The 19,340-nt window shown below is 49.2% G+C and overlaps 1 protein-coding gene across 1 annotated transcript; it reads left to right on the plus strand.

Moving 5' to 3' along the window:
* The first annotated feature begins 696 nt into the window (after nucleotides 1-696).
* Nucleotides 697-18,201, plus strand: LOC119400558 (dynactin subunit 1-like). Its single transcript, XM_037667619.1, has 2 exons — nucleotides 697-881; nucleotides 17,016-18,201. Exons 1-2 carry the CDS (start codon nucleotides 697-699, stop codon nucleotides 18,199-18,201), a joined length of 1,371 nt encoding a protein of 456 aa, XP_037523547.1.
* The last annotated feature ends 1,139 nt before the right edge of the window (nucleotides 18,202-19,340 follow it).

Consider the following 19,340-nt stretch of genomic DNA (forward strand, 5'->3'; position numbering starts at 1 on the left):
AAGATTTTGTCACCAAGTTAACACAATCTGTCACACATCGGTCCTTTTCTTTTTCTTCTCCATGTCTAGCGATGTCCCTTGGAAGCGTTAGCTTGTCAACAGTGTCTTGTTGAGCATAGGCGGAGGGTTTTTATTTTACTGGAGGGGGCGGGGGCCCAACGTGCTCTTCCACATTTCTCTCTCTCTCTCCCTCCAGATATATATTATGGGGGCGCTCGGCAGCTGTGAGCGCGTAGAAAACGACGATCGCATGTGCGCTCGTGTCACGCGGCAGCCGCTGGCAGCGGGCAGTTGCGGCCGAGGCTCGATGCAGTAAAGATGTATCTCTTTGGGTCTTTGCCTCATCTCTGAAGGGTTCAGGGCTAGATGCAGCCGCAAAACCCTATATCTGGCGCCCAACGGGTAGGACCCCGCCCCGACATGTTCTGCCCGATCGACGTACGCCGGATCCCACCAGCCCCTGATTTCGGCCCCCTGCACGGCGATATCGCCTTCGAGGAGCTATGGGCGCTGAAGCGGGCGTTCCTGGACATGGCCGCCTACGGAGTCTACGACCTCGACCTCTTACTTCAGCCGGTCGAGACCCTCATGCGCCTCTGCCTTTCCGGGAGAATGACCTCCGACGAGCAGCGGCGGGCCATCATCGCCCTCGAGCACCTCCGTGCTTACCTCGGCGTCCCGCTGCCCGCGCAGGCTATGGAGGCTGTGGTGCGCTCGTGCAGCGAGGTGGCACCTGGGGCTGACGACGAAGGCGGCGACGATGCGTGCGCTGACGAGGTCGGCGTCGAGGCTCGTGCGGCGGGCCGGCACCGCGGGACGACCAGCGACGCCGTGGCGACGCATAGTCCGCCACCGAGGGTGCAGCGTCCAGGAGCGGTGAGGCAAACACCGCGTTGGACGACGCGATTTCTGGGGACACGGCCGGTGACTGCGATGACCTTGAAGCAAAGGCCGGAAAGTCCCGGGATGACGACCATGCGGCGGCCGTAAAGAAAAATTGGCCGCGTATCTGCGTGCTTGGTTGCAAATGTCGTGTAAAGACGATAGAAGAGGCGCTGTGTGAGATATGGACGCCATCTGGCAATACGTCGGGAAACATGAGTGCTGTGTTGCGTGCTGGTAGTCCCGGCGCAGCAGCAGGCGAAGACCGGCGGTGACCAACGCGACCGGCGGGGACGCCAGCCAGCCCGAAAACGCAGTTTGGCGTGAAGCGCTGAAGCAGAGAAACGTCCGCACTCAACGAGTACTCTCCACACACTCTTTTATTTACACGTCGCCTGGGTAAAACAGGAACGCCAGAGCGGCGCCCACAACCGGCAGCCTGAAGGCCGCCCACAACGCTGCTTTTTCATTTTTTAAATATTTTTTTTTCACCTTCTTGGCCTTCTCAAAACTAAAGTTTTTCAGCACCAACCCATGGCATTCGTACAGTGCAACAGAACCGAAACCGAAACACAACAATGAGCTCGTGCGAAGGGCACGGAGGAAGGCAAATTTCAGCGCAGTCGCATTTTCAGCTTTGTTGAAACAACGCTCAGGACAGGCGCTGCCTGTCCTGTGCCTTCTTCGTCGTCGTCTAGTGAGCGCTGTTTCAACAAAGATGAACGCATACCAACTCGCTCAAGCTTCCATTCTTATGCATTTTCAGCGCAGCTTAAGAAACTAGGGTCCTTAAAGTTACGTATGTATGCATTTTCTATTAAAGGAACACGCCACCTAATACTTACCTAGTGATGTTGCACCTCAGATATGCATGATATTTACTTTTTGATCGACAACGTTCACAAGTATGAACAGCCGTACCAGTTCAAGACGGCTGGCCCTTGGGCAAGTGGTTCAACTTTGGCCGAGTGGCTGAATCGAGGGACGTGCCGACAAACAGAAAGACAGACAGAAAGACAGACAGACCAAAATTTCTGCGTTTAAGTTCCCCAAGAAAGACTATCGTCTTTAAAAGTCACAGTTTCGCCGCAAGGGCGAAGCAATGAATGCGATAGCAAGAAAAGCGGCCCGTGATGGACGCGCTGCGACTACCGTGCGTCCATCACTGCCCGGCAGCTACTAGACAGTTTTAATTTCACGTACGTAGGGACTTCTCATACGCAAACGTGAAAAGTACACGTACGTTACGTGCACGACATCTGAAACGCTTTTAGCTACACGCACGCGACGCGCGGTGAGAGCTACCACGTAGCTCGATCTGCTGAGAATCATGAACACTGCGGTAGTTTGTTCGAGCGCCCGCGCGAGCAGACAGCGGAAGGGCAAGGTTCTCGCTGTGCAAATATAAGAAGAAGCGAGAGAGCTGGCCGACGCCTTTAAGTGCGCCCGCGCGCTCCTAGCGCCATCTCGCTGGTAATGAAGAGACGCTTATAAGCGCCTCCGTCTCGGAGGACTGCAAACGGTAAAGGGTGTGTATATAACGCTCGCCGTTAGCTGCCAGAGGGATGTACGCTTTGTGGCGTAGTGCTTAGCGCACCGCGCTGCGCACTCAGAGGTCGCTGGTTCGATTACGCGCTTCCACTCTAAAAACTGAAACTCCTGCAGTGAGAGTTATAGAGCTGTGTTACTCCCACAGATCTCATTATACTCTCTCTCAGGGAGGCGCTTTACTCTCTTTTGGCCAGGAGGAGTGAAAAGGCCTTTCACTCCTCCTGGCGAAAGAGAGTAAAGTGCCTGTCTCACTCCCGCATCCCACGAGAGAGTAAAAGGTTGTTTTACTCTCTTGCCATATAAGAGCTTGTTTCAGAGCACGCAAGAGTCTCCATCCCTATCCCCTCCCCTGTTTTGCCGGATCGAACCAATAAAGTTGTTCTCTAGCTCTCTCTCTCAGAGCTTGTTTTAGCCTTGCAACTCTCCAAATATAAGGAGCTGTAAAGAAAAGTTCGTGCAGTCTAATATCTTTGGCAGTAGCTCAATCGATGAAGTGACGGCGATACATTCCTCGTCAACTTATCGCGACGAAAACCGCTGACATGCACAAAGAATCTGCGATCATAAATGTACGCGATTATACTCACACGTACGCACACTCTGAGTCAGGTCCTAGTTATAAACTGTCTAGAGGCGGCACGCCGCAGCGTACGCAATAAAATTCTGTGGACAGAGAGCATGAGAAAAAAAAAGAAAAAAAAAGGGGGGGGGGGCTCTTACGTTTCGCTTTTAAAACGCGAGAGAGATATTCGTACACACGCATGTACCCACACACACACACATGCACACACACACTATCGCCTTCTCAATCGCTATAGCTTGCCTTCGCTTCTCGATGGAGACGTATACACAGTGCCGCAAGGAAAGCCAAAGTGCAAACGCCCTCTCTCTCTCTCTCTCTCTTTGCATCTACCTCGAATTTTCGCTCACGACCAACCAACGCTGCTCTTTCGCTCAGAACCAATGACGCCGACGCCGCCGACACCGGAATTCCTGCGAGACGAGCTCTTTGACGCTATCGCGTCAAAATAACAGATATATATATAAACGCGACTTCTTTCAAGCGGCCGCTAAACGGGAGGGCTGTTACATGAGCCGCCGAGAAACACGATAACGCAACCTTCCGACGCATGCGCGAGCGAGGAAAGACAAAATAAAAACAAAACAGACACACGCACACCAGAAGAGGAGAAGCGTGCGTGCTAAAGTCGAAGTCTCGCCGTCGCCCGTCGCTGCCTTCGCCATTTTCTCCCGTTGCCCAGTCGTCGAAGTTTCCGAATTGCTCAGCTGTGTCGGCTGTGCGTGCCCGTGTCTTGTGTGTGCGCGACTGTGATCTCAACGCTGGACGTGAACGGCATTTAGCGACGGCAGTGCAACATACCGTACTGTGAGCATGTTCGTGTTGGTTTCATGATGGTCTGGAGACTCAAGCGTGCTTGCACCTCCGTGTATGCGTGTTCGGCCAGCACCTGGTTGGGCACAGTCGGAAATGCGAACGGTAAGTGGTCCTTCTGTGTTCTAAGTTTCGCGGCGCTCACGTGTGTACTGCTGCACAGTGTGCCGCGTGGAAAGTACAATAAAAAGCAGAATGGAAAAGCATTACACGCACATACGTGTGATGCCTGATGCGCGTTTAAAAAGCTTTTGTGAAGGCACACGCTTTGCACGGCCACTCTATCGAAGAGCGGGTACGCCTCAATGAAGACAATTTGTGCTATACAATTTGTTTGCTTGCCATAAAGCGTGAATGCGGCAGCGTGCTTTCAGAAAATATTGCTACGTGGCGCCACAGATAACTCGAAACTCGATAGGGAAGAAGACGATGTCTGAGCTCTCGTGCAGACTGGGTTCCATCTTGTATGCCTGCCTGTTTTATCGATAGTAAACACATTTCTCAGACGCCTTTTCCCCGTAACATTTTGGTGGAGAGTGCGGGTCCTCCCAGAATCAACATCCACGACGATTCTACGCAGCGGACGTTCCTTGGCTGCCTCTACGATGGCTGATCACGACGAGAACGAGGATTCGTCGGTACCTTCCTCAAGCGTGCCTCGTCCAACCGCGCAGCGTCCGACAGCGTCGCATCCAGCCGTCACGAACCGCACCGTCGTTCTGACGACGCCACATGACCCAGGCACGTTTTCCGGCAACGACGACAAGGATGTCGAAAAATGGCTTCAGCTATACGAACGGGTGAGCGCACTATACAACTGGGACCCGACGCTCATGTTGGCCAATATTCTATTTTATCCTGAGGGCACGGCCAAAGTCTGGTTTTCCAACCACGAGGAAGAAATCACGAGTTGGGATATTTGCAAACACAAACTCATCGACCTCTTTGGCAAGCCCATTGGACGTCGTCGTTCAGCGCAGAAAGAACTCGCGTGCCGACTGCAGTCCTGCACCGAGTCATACGTGACATACATTCAGGATGTGCTCGCCCTCTGCCACACTGTTGACGACAAAATGCCGGAATCCGAAAAGGTCGCGCACATCCTCAAAGGAATCGCGGATGATGCCTTCACTCTCCTCGTGTTCCGCAACTCTTCGACAGTGGACGACGTCATTAACGAATGCCGACGCTTTGAAGAAGCGAAAAGTCGTCGTATTACTCCCCAATTTTCGCGTCTTCCCAACACGGCTGCCACATCTACCTGCGAAGACGCCCGTCTCCCTTCAGCCGCTGCTACTTCCGACAATATTGTGCGCATCGTCCGCCGTGAAATCGAGGCAGCATCTCCTATTGTTGATCATGCCCGTGCCACTGACGATTCTCGTGCAACGATTTCTTTAATACAGACCGTTGTGCGCCAGGAACTGGCCAACGCCGGACTACAGACGCTCTGCCCAATTAACAGACCCGACCAATTACCTAGTGTACCTGATATGTCCGGCGGTCCGTACAACCGTCCACGTTACCGGAACTCGGCTGAATGGCGAACCTCCGATGACAGACCTATCTGCTTCTGCTGCGGACGAGTCGGCCACATTTCACGTCATTGCCGTAATTCCTGGAATTGGCAGCCATGGCCGCACTACGCCAACACCCGGCGCCCACCTAATGGTTCCCGCATGCCAATACACGTTGACCACGACAATGCTTCGCTACCCATGCCCGCTCGACCAAACCGCTCGCCGTCGCCATCCGGACGCCTGCCCCGCTCACCTAACCGTCGCCGCTCTCCCTCTCCCTCCTACCTCCACCAGTCCTCGGAAAACTAACGGGCGCAGCTCCTAGAGGTGAGCCTGCCTTGACGACCCGACCCGAAATTCCTCTGCGCACGCTACCCGGACACAAGAACTTGATCAACGTAAATGTAGACGGCACACCTGCAATAGCACTCATTGACACTGGCGCTCACATATCAGTAATGAACTCTAGTCTTCGTGCTCGGCTAAAGAAAGTGCTTACGCCTGCTCCTATCACTGTGGTCCGAGTAGCCGATGGAGCAACGTCAGCTGTCACTGGGATGTGTGCCGCCCGCGTCACTGTGGCTGGATGTCATACTTCTGTTCTGTTTTACGTCCTGGACCACTGCCCACATGACATCATTCTGGGATTAGATTTTCTGTCGGAGCATTCCGCCCTAATTGACTGTTCTGCTGGTGTTGTTCAACTCGCTCTACCACACGCCGTTGACCCTCCTGCTCCTGCGCCGCCAAGGCTATGCTCCGTCGAGTACATTCGCCTATTCTGTCGAGCTGTGACGTATATGGACGTCTCTTCCGATCCGCCTGTGGCCGACGGAGATTATGTCGTGTCACCTAACGCTACCGTCCTCTCTTCGTTCAATGCAACGTTCCCGCACACGATTATCACTATGAAGGACAACGTGGCACGTCTCCCTATTGTGAACTTTGGACTTTGCTCGCAAGTACTGCCCCGAGGAATATGCCTTGCAACACTTGCCCCGGCCGGCGACTACCAAATTTCCGCCTTAACAGAGGATACACCGTCACCTGCCAGTCTTGAGTTGGGCCCTACACGAGATGGCATAACGAAAATGATCGCATCTGATCTCCCTGCCGAGCATGTGCACGCGCTTCGTGGCCTTCTTGCGTCGTATCAAGACATCTTTGATCTCCACGACCGACCACTAGGCCAAACGACCGTCGTAAAGCATCGGATTAACACCGGCGATGCAAATCCGGTACATCGGCGGCCCTATCGGATATCCTCCACCGAACGCCACGTGATCCAGCAAGAAGTCGACAAGATGCTTGCTCGGAACATCATTGAGCCTTCTTCAAGCCCCTGGGCTTCGCCTGTCGTCCTCGTCAAAAAGAAAGATAACAGCTGGCGTTTCTGTGTCGACTACCGGAATCTTAACAAGGTAACGAAAAAAGACGTGTATCCCCTGCCACGGATAGATGACGCCCTTGACTGCCTTAGTGGAGCAAATTATTTTTCTTCCATCGACCTCCGTTCCGGCTACTGGCAGATAGCAGTTGATGACATGGACCGTGAAAAGACAGCGTTCATAACTCCCGACGGACTCTATCAGTTTAAAGTAATGCCGTTCGGGTTATGCAATGCCCCAGCTACATTCGAACGAATGATGGACGCTCTCCTTCACGGTTTTAAATGGTCAATCTGCTTGTGTTACCTTGATGACGTCATTGTCTTCTCACCGACTTTCGAAACCCACCTCGAGCGTCTCTCGACCATTCTTTCTGTTTTCCGCAAGGCAGGGCTTCAGTTAAACTCGTCGAAATGTCACTTCGGCCGCCGCCAACTCACTGTCCTCGGTCACCTTGTTGATTCTTCTGGTGTTCGTCCCGACCCTGAGAAAATCCGCGCAGTCAAAAATTTCCCTCTGCCGACCTCCGCGAACGACGTTCGGAGCTTTCTGGGCCTCTGCTCCTACTTTCGCAGATTTGTGCAGAATTTCGCTCACGTCGCGCGCCCACTCACGGAACTACTGAAGAAAGATGTGACTTTTGTGTGGGGACCTGAACAAGCCAGAGCATTCGCTGAACTGACCACCAGACTTACGACGCCACCGATTCTCGGCCACTTTGATATGTCCGCTCCAACCGAAGTGCGCACCGACGCAAGTGGCCATGGAATCGGAGCAGTTTTGGCACAAAGACAGCATGGCTGCGAGCGCGTCATCGCATACGCTAGCCGCCTCTTATCGCCAGCGGAACGAAATTACTCAATCACTGAACGCGAATGCCTTGCGCTCGTCTGGGCAGTGGGTAAATTTCGGCCATATTTGTATGGACGGCCATTCACAGTTGTAACTGACCATCACGCCTTATGCTGGCTGTCGTCCTTAAAAGATCCTAGTGGACGTCTCGGCCGGTGGGCTCTACGGCTACAAGAATATTCGTACACAGTCGTTTACAAATCGGGCCGCCACCATGAAGATGCCGACTGCTTGTCGCGTCATCCAGTCGACCCACCGGACGTTTCTGAGAGCGGCGAGTCTACTTGCGTGTTGGCACTGTCCGCCTTCGGCAACATCGGAGATGAGCAACGTCGTGATCCTCACTTGAGAGATATCATCCTTCGGCTGACTGGTCCCACAACTCCTCCGTCTCTCCGTATGTTCCTGCTCCGAGACGGCGTATTATATCGCTACAGCATGCATCCTGACGGACCTGAGCTGCTACTGGTCATACCCCAACATATGCGTCAGACTGTCCTCGCGCAGTTACATGACATCCCAATGGCTGGTCACTTGGGGGTCTCACGAACTTATGACCGTGTTCGACGTCGCTTCTTTTGGCCTGGTATGTACCGATCCGTCCACCGTTACGTCGCTTCTTGTAAATCCTGTCAGCACCGCAAAAAGCCAACAACCCTTCCAGCGGGACGCCTTCAGCCCATTCAGATACCATCGGAACCATTTTATAGGGTAGGTCTTGACCTACTTGGACCTTTCCCTTTATCGGTCAGTGGGAACAAGTGGATAGCAGTCGCCACGGACTACACCACTCGGTATGCCATCACGCGGGCCCTTCCTACCAGTTGTGCAACCGACGTCGCCGACTTTCTCCTAGAAGACGTCATACTACATCACGGCGCCCCTCGACAACTACTTACCGATCGGGGTCGCTACTTCCTATCCCAGGTTATACAAGACATATTGCATTCTTGCGCTACAAGACACAAGTTCACAACAGCCTATCACCCTCAAACCAACGGGCTCACAGAACGGCTAAATCGAACTATCACAGAAATGCTCGCCATGTACGTTTCCCCCGACCATCGTGACTGGGACGCGGTCCTGCCATTTGTGACATTTGCCTATAATACGTCCCGACATGATACTGCAGGTTTCTCGCCTTTTTTTCTCATGTATGGACGAGAACCCACGCTACCTTTTGACACGCTCCTTCCTACCGTTACCCACACATCGGACTACGCCCGCGATGTTATCTCTAGAGCTCTACAGGCACGTGAAATTGCTCGCCTGCGTCTTAGTGATTCGCAAGACCGCCAACGACTGCTCTACAATGCCCGCCACCGCGATGTCAACTTCCAGCGTGGTGACACGGTCCTTCTCAGCACGCCATCACGGCGAGTTGGCCTGTGCGAAAAGCTGACTTCGCCATACTCGGGTCCGTACCGTGTCGTGCGCCAAGTTACCGACGTCACCTATGAAATTGAACCGCTTCACAGCACCAGCGCGCGCTCGTGTTCTGACGTTGTCCACGTCTCTCGGCTGAAGCGATACCACTCGGACCAACCGAGCACCGAGACGGTGCCTTCGCCGCCGGGGGTGATGCTACGTGGTGCCACAGATAACTCGAAACTCGATAGGGAAGAAGACGATGTCTGAGCTCTCGTGCAGACTGGGTTCCATCTTGTATGCCTGCCTGTTTTATCGATAGTAAACATATTTCTCAGACGCCTTTTCCCCGTAACAATATAAACAAGCGAGAGGCCGCGGTTATCATTCCGTCATGTGTGCATTAAGGGCAACTTTTGTTTTCATTTGAATCAGCTGTAGTTGTCAGCCTCGGTTGTACGATGGTTGCGGTGCTCGGCGGCCGACCCGAAATTCAATCTCGGCAGCGGCGGTAGCATTTCGGTGGAGGCGAAACGCTAAACGCCTGTGTACACTGCGATGTCAGTGCACGTTAAAGAAAAACAGATGGGCGAAACTTCCGGAGCCCTTCGTTGCGCCTTTCACTTTTTTAGAAAAACGCCTATTTTCATAATTCATTTTCGGTAAAACACCCCCCTCCATCAGAATTTCCCTCCCCCCTTCCCCTGTGGCTACGGGCTTGGCGTACGCTATTCCAAAACTCCCTAATATTAGTAAGTGGGAATACTTTTCGATAACAATTTTGCATTGCGCACTTTGTTCGTCTCTAAGAAAAAAAAAACAGCATACCATAGGGTAATTACGTCATTAGGTTGGACTGGAGCGAATAAATTATGCTGCAGAGATATGATTATGGCCATATTATGTGAAAGTTGTCTGCTAAGTGACAGCGTTTATGGTAAATCACGTGCATTTTACGACATTGTCACTTAATTAGTGACAATTTTGTGACATAATTAGTGACATCTTGAACTCTCCTGGATTTGATGTGAATATTCTCATCGAGTTGAAGATGTGAGAGGTGTGCCAGGCTTATTCAGTCACATCAGTGCAAGTCAGCTCAATGCAATACTGATGGCAGAGGGACAATCATTAAAAACATGTGACTCTCATAAGACTATTATGAAGCTTTGAAGCAAGGCTAAGCAGCCATTAAACATTGTCACAGTTAAAAAAAAACTATGTTCAGCAAGAACAGAACACCTTTCGTCATTTCTTATGGTTTACTTCTGTAAGTCATATGTAAGCTTCCTGCCTTCATGCTTCTTGATGAATGTAAATATTGTGTTTAGTGCAGCACCAGAAGCAGTAGACAATGGCACGCAGGTCACCAGATGACTCTATCGCAAATTCTCAAAGGATGTGCTGTTGTGCACCTTCTCCGTGCTTTATCCTGCTTTGCTTGGAGCTCCTTCATTAGAATGATACACGGTAAACAACTTAATTTATCAGAAACTCAAATGCTGTGTTTTTGACGAAATGAACTTGAGACCGCAAGTATTTGCTTTCTAGTCTCGCACAGGCAGTGAAATTTGTGGTTGGCTGTAGTTGTAGGTTATGTTGGTTGTAGGTTGGCTGTAGGTTATGAATGTTTGTGCAGTTGGCAACACTACACTACTGAACTTGATGTGTATATGTGTAAATGCTGCAAGACTTAAAATGAAGGAAGGAAAGAAATGGATGGGAAGACAGGCAGGTTAGCCAGTTGTTAAACTGGCTGCCCATGCTGTGCAAAGGAAGAGGGTACGAGGAATAAAGGATAATACAAAAGAAACTTTACAGAAAAAGAACAAAACAAGAAAGAAGAGTATGATGCCTCGTAAAGTCTGTCTCTAAGCTCACTTTTGCATAAGAAACACAGCAGCACTTTCAATGCTAACATCAAACGGGAGCAGCAATGAAACAGCTCTGGAATCTGTTTTCCCTGAGATAAAAAAAAAAACGCTTTCTCTACACTGCCAGTTTTGTATCATGTACTGAAGTAGTTCTTGGTGTTCGAGTGCATTACGATAATAAATTTAGAGTTAAAAGATTTTTTCATGCATGGACGTCTAACTGAATTTATGTCGGTTATCTGAATTGGGTAATGGTGTGCTTTACAGCTGTTTAGTGCAGCATGAAATAGTGAGTCACTGCAAAAAATCTGTGCATTTCTTTTTTTCTTTGCAGATGGTGCTCAAGATGGCACATGCAACGCTATGCAGCTGTGTACACCAGCAGCTTGATAAGAACTCTCGAAGCTCATCTGGATGCTTCACAGAACCTGGGTTGGTAGCAGCAATCTCGTTACGAGAGAGTGATCAAATAGAATCCATTTCTGAATTGTGCAATGCATACCTGTGTTTAATGAAGCAAGTCATTGATACATTGGAAACATTGTATCACTATTTTGAGTCCAATTTCATGGTAGCTCTTATCTCAGTCATCCGATACAGTATACAGAATCTGCACCTGCACTCTGTCACGCCATAACACTATATTGAATTTACAGTGGAGTGCCTCGATAATAGACACCTGTAGCATGATATTGACTGTATTGTGAGGGATTCATAGTGTTCCTGGCATAATGGTCAGTACTTATATAACGGCAGTGCTAAGAAGACAAGGACAAGAAAGTGCACAGCACGAGCACTTACTCACAACTGAAAGCTTTATTGCTTCAGCAGAAAATATATACCTAAACTTGAACCTCGCCTCTTACCCGCCAACTAGCTCGCATTCCCGTTTTGCTTCAAACGGTCAGTATTGTGATGCGTTACCTTAACAATGAAGTGGCATGTACATCGATATACATTGAAGCTCACCAGCGCATTGTTATTATGGTGTTTAACTTTATTTTTGTGTTCGGTAGTTGCAAAACCGTTCACAAATTTGCGACACAAATGTTAGTCCTGTTGTGAGTCACAACAGGACTAACATAGGATGGGCTGCATGCGCCTTGTGATTTAAGTTATCACTGTTAGGAAATTTTTTACATTCATTTCCACTTGATAGTTATATTGGCTGTCTAATTTGTGTTGGCTAGGGGAGATTTAAAGTAATAGCAAGCAGTAAGCAGCATAGAAAATTTTCAGTGTGCACGCATTTCATAGTTGGCAGAAGCAGGATGGTGCAGTGCTTACAGGCAGGTGCTATGTGCACCGCTGGTTTAGTCCGAAGTGCTGTAAGAAAGACATCTAGATGCTGCTTTGGCATAAACAGAGTTTGATATTTAAATGTAAATTGAAAAATCGAGGCTGTCCACTGTGGCATGCCTCATAAGTACTATATAGCTATATTTTGTCCCGTCTAGCCCAGGATTTTAAATAATTCATTTGGGAGGACTTGCACTAAGTTTTGAAGATAAATGAATTATTTTTGTAATAGGAGTTGCCTCCACGAAATAACAAGCAACACTGCACACTAGCTATTGTACCTTGTTCTTTTGCTATGTGTATAAAAACATGGCAGCAAAACATGGACAAGCAAATGAGCCTCGTCTTTCTTTATTATAATGCTGCGTCTTTCTAGATATTACAAGAATGGAAGTGTCCTGCACACTCATTGAATACCTCGCAAGAAAATACTTGGCAGCTTCTTAATTTTGTATTTTTGTGTTTCTTTCGAAAAAGTCTGCAGTAAGAGAAGTCAAGTGGGTATTTTGTATGGATGCAGAAAGCGTAATGGACTTCTTTGCTTGATATCTTTTTCAGGAAGACTGAACACTTTTGGCAAAGCAGCAACAGTTCTGGCCTACCTGTATGTCTACAAGACGGTCTCTTCCGTGAACACTCCTGTGCCTTACAGTATACTATACTGATGATCTTGTACATCTCTCAGTATTTAGGATTGTCAGCACTTGGACTGCTGCACTGTGTTATGCACGGTGCTGAGTCCAAACTTTCCAATAACAGTGTGCATTTGAAAATTTTACATGGCTTGAAAAGATGCTGAATGTTAACTCATTTAATTTACTAAGCATGGCTCTTGACTGTTTTACAGGCATTATTTATTCCCTGTTCAATTTTTATTCAACCTCATGGCATGTCCAGTCCTTGGCTCTAATGTGCCAAGCCACCACCAGTATTGATGGGCAATTTTTAATTCAAAGCACGTTATTGCCCAACTCCGAGGTAACTTTCCTGTCACGGTATTCGGATTCATTTTCAATGTGGTACTTCTGCACGAGCCATAAATTGAGCTGTTGCAGGTGACGAAGAACCAATTTTCCAGTCGAATTGGATGGCACTAGCTGGCATTTAAATATTGTAACCATTGGCATACTTGCTATGCATAATAATACGGTGAATAGGGTTGCGAAATAATGCCATGTTCCCAAGCTTAACTTTATAAATTTACATTATTTCTTAAAAATATGTGAATAAAGGCGACTGTGTTTACAAACCTTGGCAGGTGGATCTATGGTCGACACCACAGGTCTTTATACGAAAAATTGAACTGCACAATCATGTGTAACATGTTTTCATGCCTGAGGGCAAACTAATGCAATATATCAGAAAAATGGCACACCAACATGCCTAAGTGTTGCAAGCCTTTATTACTTATCGAGTTGCCTTCATGTGTAAGCAGACACCAAGTTCTCTGTGCATCAGGGGCATAGGCAGAAATTTTTTTCGGGAGGGAGGGGGGGGGGGCGTCTCCTTGATTTGAAGTGGGAGCCGGGCAGGCAGATGTGGTCAACTGTCATTTTGGGCTCTGTATGCCATAGCAAAAAAAAAAAATTTCGAGGGGGAGGGTGCCCCCCTGGCTACGCCACTGCTGTGCATGCCGTCTCTTTGGATTGTACTTGCATACTGGCATTGCGAACTATATGTGTCGTGCTTTGTGATGAATTTTTGAACTATACTTTCATAATATTTTACTGCTGTGACTTAGTGCTCAAGTTGCATTGTGTATGTTGTTTCATCTGTTCAATAATGAGCATAGGTTCTGTGGTAGATGAAAATGTATAATTTACATTGACATTGTGGATCTTATTGTTTCGATTCCAATAAAGTACTACAACCAGCATTTATTGTATCATTTGAAGTTTTAAGAATTTGTAATGCATTCAAACAAAAAAGTCCTTTACATGTAAAAGAAATTGTTCAGGTTTTGACATATAGGTCGTGGTTCTCAGCCATGGATGTTTTGGAGACCCCTTGTGGACTGGTGGAAGTGATGAGGGACCCCTTGCAGTGAGAGGTAAAGGGGGGGGGGGGGGTGAGAGCTTATAAATTAGCACAACATGCAGCGTGAAATAGGTGCCTTGCGTTTCTCCGTGGCAAAGAATTGTCAAACTAAAGTGCCACGCCAATTCAATCTCGACAGCTTGTCACTAAGTTGTGCGATCTGCCGCCACATTTCAGCTGTTTCTCGCTACGCTTTATCTTCAAATTGCAAGCCTGGAAAATTACAGGTGGTAGAAAATTGCACTAAAAACTTTACAGCCATCTCCTGGAAGGTTACAGCCATCTCCTGGAAGGTATAAGTCAGCTCCGCCGCAATGCATAACCGTTATGCGGTGAAACAAAAAAAAAACGAACAGGGGGCCGCTGTTATTGGACATATTGTTTCTTCAAAAAAGGCGTATTTTGTTTTTTGTTTTTCGAAGATGCGTTTCGCGGACCCCCAGAAATAGCTTCCCTGACCCCCCCCCCCCCCTTGAGAACCATTGTATGCTACAGATAATGCTTGCGTTCTACCAGATGGGTTTAACCGATGGTTCATGCAAAACATCGCGCAAATAAGCGACAGGCAGTAAACGGAAACAGATCAACTTTGATCGAACATAGATGGGCTGATCATTTATAAATGGTCGCATAATTTGTATAGTAGATTTGGACATCAACTACAGGTACACGAGGTAGTAGGAGTGCACATATATGGCACCCACTTTTTTCAGTTTTTATTTATCTGCTGCACTCATGTTCGTGCTATGTGTAATCCTGAATCACGAAAAAGTAAAGTTGTGTCCTGCCGTGACAAAAATATCCTACCAATTAAAATGAAACCTTATTTTCTGAAGAACAGCTGTTTCACTGAGGCATACAATAATGCCATTTTTTTTAATAGGTACTGCACAATCTCTTCAGGAGTAGTGCCAACTACACGCGGACGTTCGCAATACAGAAGCGCAACAGTATTATCTTTTCTATTTTAAGGGAGACATGTCACTCGCGAATTAATGGACATCGTGCTTAACCTTGGTGGACGCCTTCGACATACATTTTGACGGCGGCGTGATACGGAAGAGTGAAGGTTATTTAGGAAAGGGTAGCTAGTCTCCGAGTATAAAAGCAATTAAATACTGACTATGACTAATGCAGAAGCACTGTATGTCGTGCTTCAGCGCGCGTAAGTGCTCATCATGCAAATATTCGTTTAACTGCTCAGAGGTGCCGCTGACCCTGCGTGTAGCTCGCAACAGCACCTACACGCGCAATAAATGCATATGCTTGTATAGGTGCACGCTAAAATGCCCTTGGAACTCTGACATCGACGTATGTAACAAAAATATGCGACATATGATGGTCTTCGAACAGCTGAGAACGCACTGCAGACACTTGCAGCTCGCGGCAAAAATAACCAAAACTGCTTCAACAGCACACGCTCGTAGAATACACGTACGTGAGTTTCGCTACCTAAAGGTACTTGTCACGCCGGTATGAGCAAATTTTTGGGCGAGCGAGACATCCACGACGTATGGTGAACACACAAAAAACACACGTTCACCATTTCTCTTGCGGCACGACAAACGACGAACAGAAGTCAGAGCTGAAGGTGCTAACGGTGGCCTTCGTGAGTTCATGGCGCCGCGCTAACTATTTACTAACCTAATCCACGCGCAAACACACGCCGGTGATGCAAAAAAAGAAGTAGCAAGCTCCGCCCTCAAACCACTTTGTAAATATATAAGGCCGTGAAAAGTCAAGAAGACATGCGGTGGCTCTGTGGTGTAGTGGTTAGTGTGTCTGCTTGCTGTGCTTGTGGTCATGAGATCGATTCCTGTGTCGTGTGCGGTTTGTACGTGTTGTCATATGTGCGTGTTTACATTGATGTCCATTTTCTAATTACCCCTAGAGAAAACAGCGTTTCGCGGAATGACTTCTGTAATATTTAGATAAATATTACAGAAGTCATTCCGCGAAACGCTGTTTAAGTGCAAATTTTTTTTCTTTTTCGCAGCCGGTTTGTGTGCCGTAGCTGCCGCCACGTCAAGTTGCGCCAGCTATGGAGGATAAAAACAACTAACCGACACATAATGTATGACCTTCGAGATTCCGGGATTGTCACTCGGTAAGCCTACATCGTTGATTATTTGAGTATGGCTCTCGAAAACGGTGCCGAATCGACACGAATACCTTGCTGTCGAAGCTTAAGGACGTGAACCTAAAGCAAATAAAAGCATCAGTTCAGAGATAACGAGCGACAGAGCGCGCGACGGCCACTTGATAGATTCGAGGTGGGCGGCAATCGCTTTCGGCGGCGCGGCCATGTTTACCGGGCGTGCGTATGCGCAGTTCACACCCGGTATTCTGGTACACGCAAAGCATTTTGCGTATACCGGTGTGCCGGACAGACTAAAATCCTCTAAATGTATGCGTTTTGGTTGCGAGCGCTCTACGTTTTTGGTTGCGTGAATGTGCGCGCGTATGAATGTGCCATTTTCTGTGCTCGATTAATTTTATTTCAAAGCTGTTTCAACGTGATAGCTTTACTCCCTCGGAGGAGTGCTTTCACTCTATCGCAGACGGAGTACTGTACTCCATGAGGAGGCGTTGAATCACTCCCTGTGTAGAGGGAGTTGTTTCACCAAGGAAAAGGGAGTGCCCAGCGGGACAAGCCAAAACTCTCACAAAGGGCGTCGGGGCACTCTCTTTCTTCTAAGAGTGTCGGAAGCATTTTTCTGATTTATTTTTCTTTGGGATATTGATGTATATATACATACTAAAAAGTCAGCCGAGACTGTCCATATAATACATAAAATACATACATAAAAGTCAGCCGAGACTGTCCATATAATTGCTATCGCAACAAAAGAAAGAAGACGAGGCATAAGAGGAAACAGAAGACACCGGAAAACAGGGACACGAGATTAACGCCAGACGTATCGGAGCCCGTCACCGAGGTGATCCGGCCTCGTGACCTTGAGAGGGACAACGCTGCCCTGGAACCTAAAGTGGATCGTCTCAAGCGGAATACATTGCAGCAGGCTACCCGAATCACCCAGCTGGAGCGTGACTTGGGATGCTTTACTGATGAACATGATGGTCTCAAGCACGCGCACGAAGTCTACAAATCTAATGCAACCACCATGATTGACGAGAAGAATTACCACATTTCTGACCTACAGGACAAGGTCCGTACTCTGGAGAAACAGGTCGCAAAGAATCTGGACGAGCCAGAGCAACATTTCTTCGAGGTAAAGACATCCTGGTGTGACAAAGTCAACACCCTTGAAGCTCAGGTCTTCAACCTGAACCGAAGGGTGGCCGCCGACTCACTGGAGTGCAGTCGCATGGAGAGCCTGTTTGCAGATGCTCAGCAGCGCCTCAAGAATCAGCAGCAGCAGCAGCGTGCCAAGTTCGAGGAGCAGTTGCTGGAGAGGGACACTGAACTGGCAAACGTGCGGCGCAGCCACGAAGAAGAGCTCCAGCGACAGCGTGCACTCCAGGACTATCGGCTTGACGAGCTGCGGATGCAGGCGGCTGACCCCCGTGCGCAGCTCTCCCAGGCCCAGGAGGACTGCGACCGAGAATTCAGTCGAGCGCAGGCACTAACTGCGGAACTCAACAAGAAGGAAGCCGAGTGCAAGGGGAACCAGGAGCGGATCCAAGGGCTCGAGGCCGGCCAGAATACTATGTTGGCAAAAGTCTCCGAACTGGAGAAGCAGCTCTGTGTTGTGTCGCACACCCTCAAGGAGAACGAGACTGAACAAAAGACCACGAAGGAAGAGCTTGCGAAGCTCGAAGAGGTGCGGGTCGTGGCCGAGATGAAGAACGGGCGACTGAAGGCGGGACTTGAGGCAAGGCAGCAGCAAGCGGTCAACCAATTCAAACTGGCAGAAGAGGGGACGCAGCTGCATGAATCCGTGGAGAGGGTGACAGCAAAGGCGGAGCAGTTGGAGGAAGCTACGGTCAACGCGAGCAACTGCATCAGGGTGTCTGACCTGGCGTGCAAGGTGGCTGTCCTTGAGGACCACAGCCGCGTCGAGAGAGAGTACTGAAAGCGATCAGGTACCAACATCAGCGAGGACAGAGGAGTGAGCGCCGGAGGCACTGGCAATCATGCCTTCTATGTGGTTGTCGCGACCCCATGGCTGCCGAAGTCGCCAGCGTTCGACTACTACCTGCAGGAGTGGCCGCCACCCGTACGGGAATGGTCCGGACGGCTACAACGACAAAAGCTGACTCGGCGAGACGTCCACTATGACAACGGTGACATGCAACAGCGGCAGCGCTGCGGTACCCCTGCGCTAATCAGTGGTTACGGCGTCCAACAGCCGGTGTCCCACAAGGAGTTGCTGATGGACTGCGCCGGCATGTGGTCGTGTGTGCCACGTGCGGTCCGCCGTGGCCAAGGATAGCCAGAACACTTGCGCGGGCTACCCTTGTGAAGTTGCCCGCGTAGTTCTCGTTCACTTTTTCCTGAGGGGAGGGGGCAGTATGGGGGCGCTCGGCGGCTGTGAGCGCGTAGAAGAAGACGACGATCGCATGTGCGCTCGTGTCACGCGGCAGCCGCTGGCAGCGGGCAGTTGCGGCGGAGGCTCGATGCAGTACAGATGTATCTCTTTGGGTCTTGGCCTCATCTCTGAAGGGTTCAGGGCTAGATGCAGCCGCAAGACCCTACAACATAGAGGGTTTCACTGTTTACTAACACAGGCCCTGGACCGCTTCCGGTTTCCTGCGCTGGCGTAGGCTAGCAGGATTGGCGGGGAACAAAAGCCTTGGCGAGTAGCCCGTAGAGTTTCAACACTTTTCTCCCTGTGTCTAGCAAAATATTTGAATTAAATATTATTCTAAGCTACACACAACACTAAAAGAGTTAGTCTTTAACTATAAGCGCCTTTCTTTTATGTGAAACTGGAAAGAGAGTATTCCCTTACTCTGGAAAATCTTAAAAAAACGCATTACGCTTCGGTGTTGCAAAATAATAAATGAGGTGACCGGAAGTTTCTTGGGGTACACCACGTGCTCCTGCTATCGCAATCTTGAAACCGTCTTATTGTAACGAAGACGAAGTACTCCGGCGCAGAAGCAACAGCATCGAGGGTGCAGCAGAGCCTCGCGCTAGCGGACTGTGCTCGGTGCATTACGCGACCAACGATAAACTTGACGCCCAATAAATCTCCTTTATATTTCGTGA

The sequence above is a fragment of the Rhipicephalus sanguineus genome, chromosome 7, assembly GCF_013339695.2.
Source record: "Rhipicephalus sanguineus isolate Rsan-2018 chromosome 7, BIME_Rsan_1.4, whole genome shotgun sequence".
Classification (NCBI taxonomy): domain Eukaryota; kingdom Metazoa; phylum Arthropoda; class Arachnida; order Ixodida; family Ixodidae; genus Rhipicephalus; species Rhipicephalus sanguineus.

What these genes read in the sequence shown, in the direction of transcription:
- LOC119400558 (XM_037667619.1), top strand. Translation starts at nt 697, where the DNA reads ATGGAGGCTGTGGTGCGCTCGTGCAGCGAGGTGGCACCTGGGGCTGAC. An exon ending in CAGCGTCCAGGAGCGGTGAG is followed by an intron (nt 882 to 17,015) that starts GCAAACACCGCG and finishes TCGCAACAAAAG; the next exon opens with AAAGAAGACGAGGCATAAGA.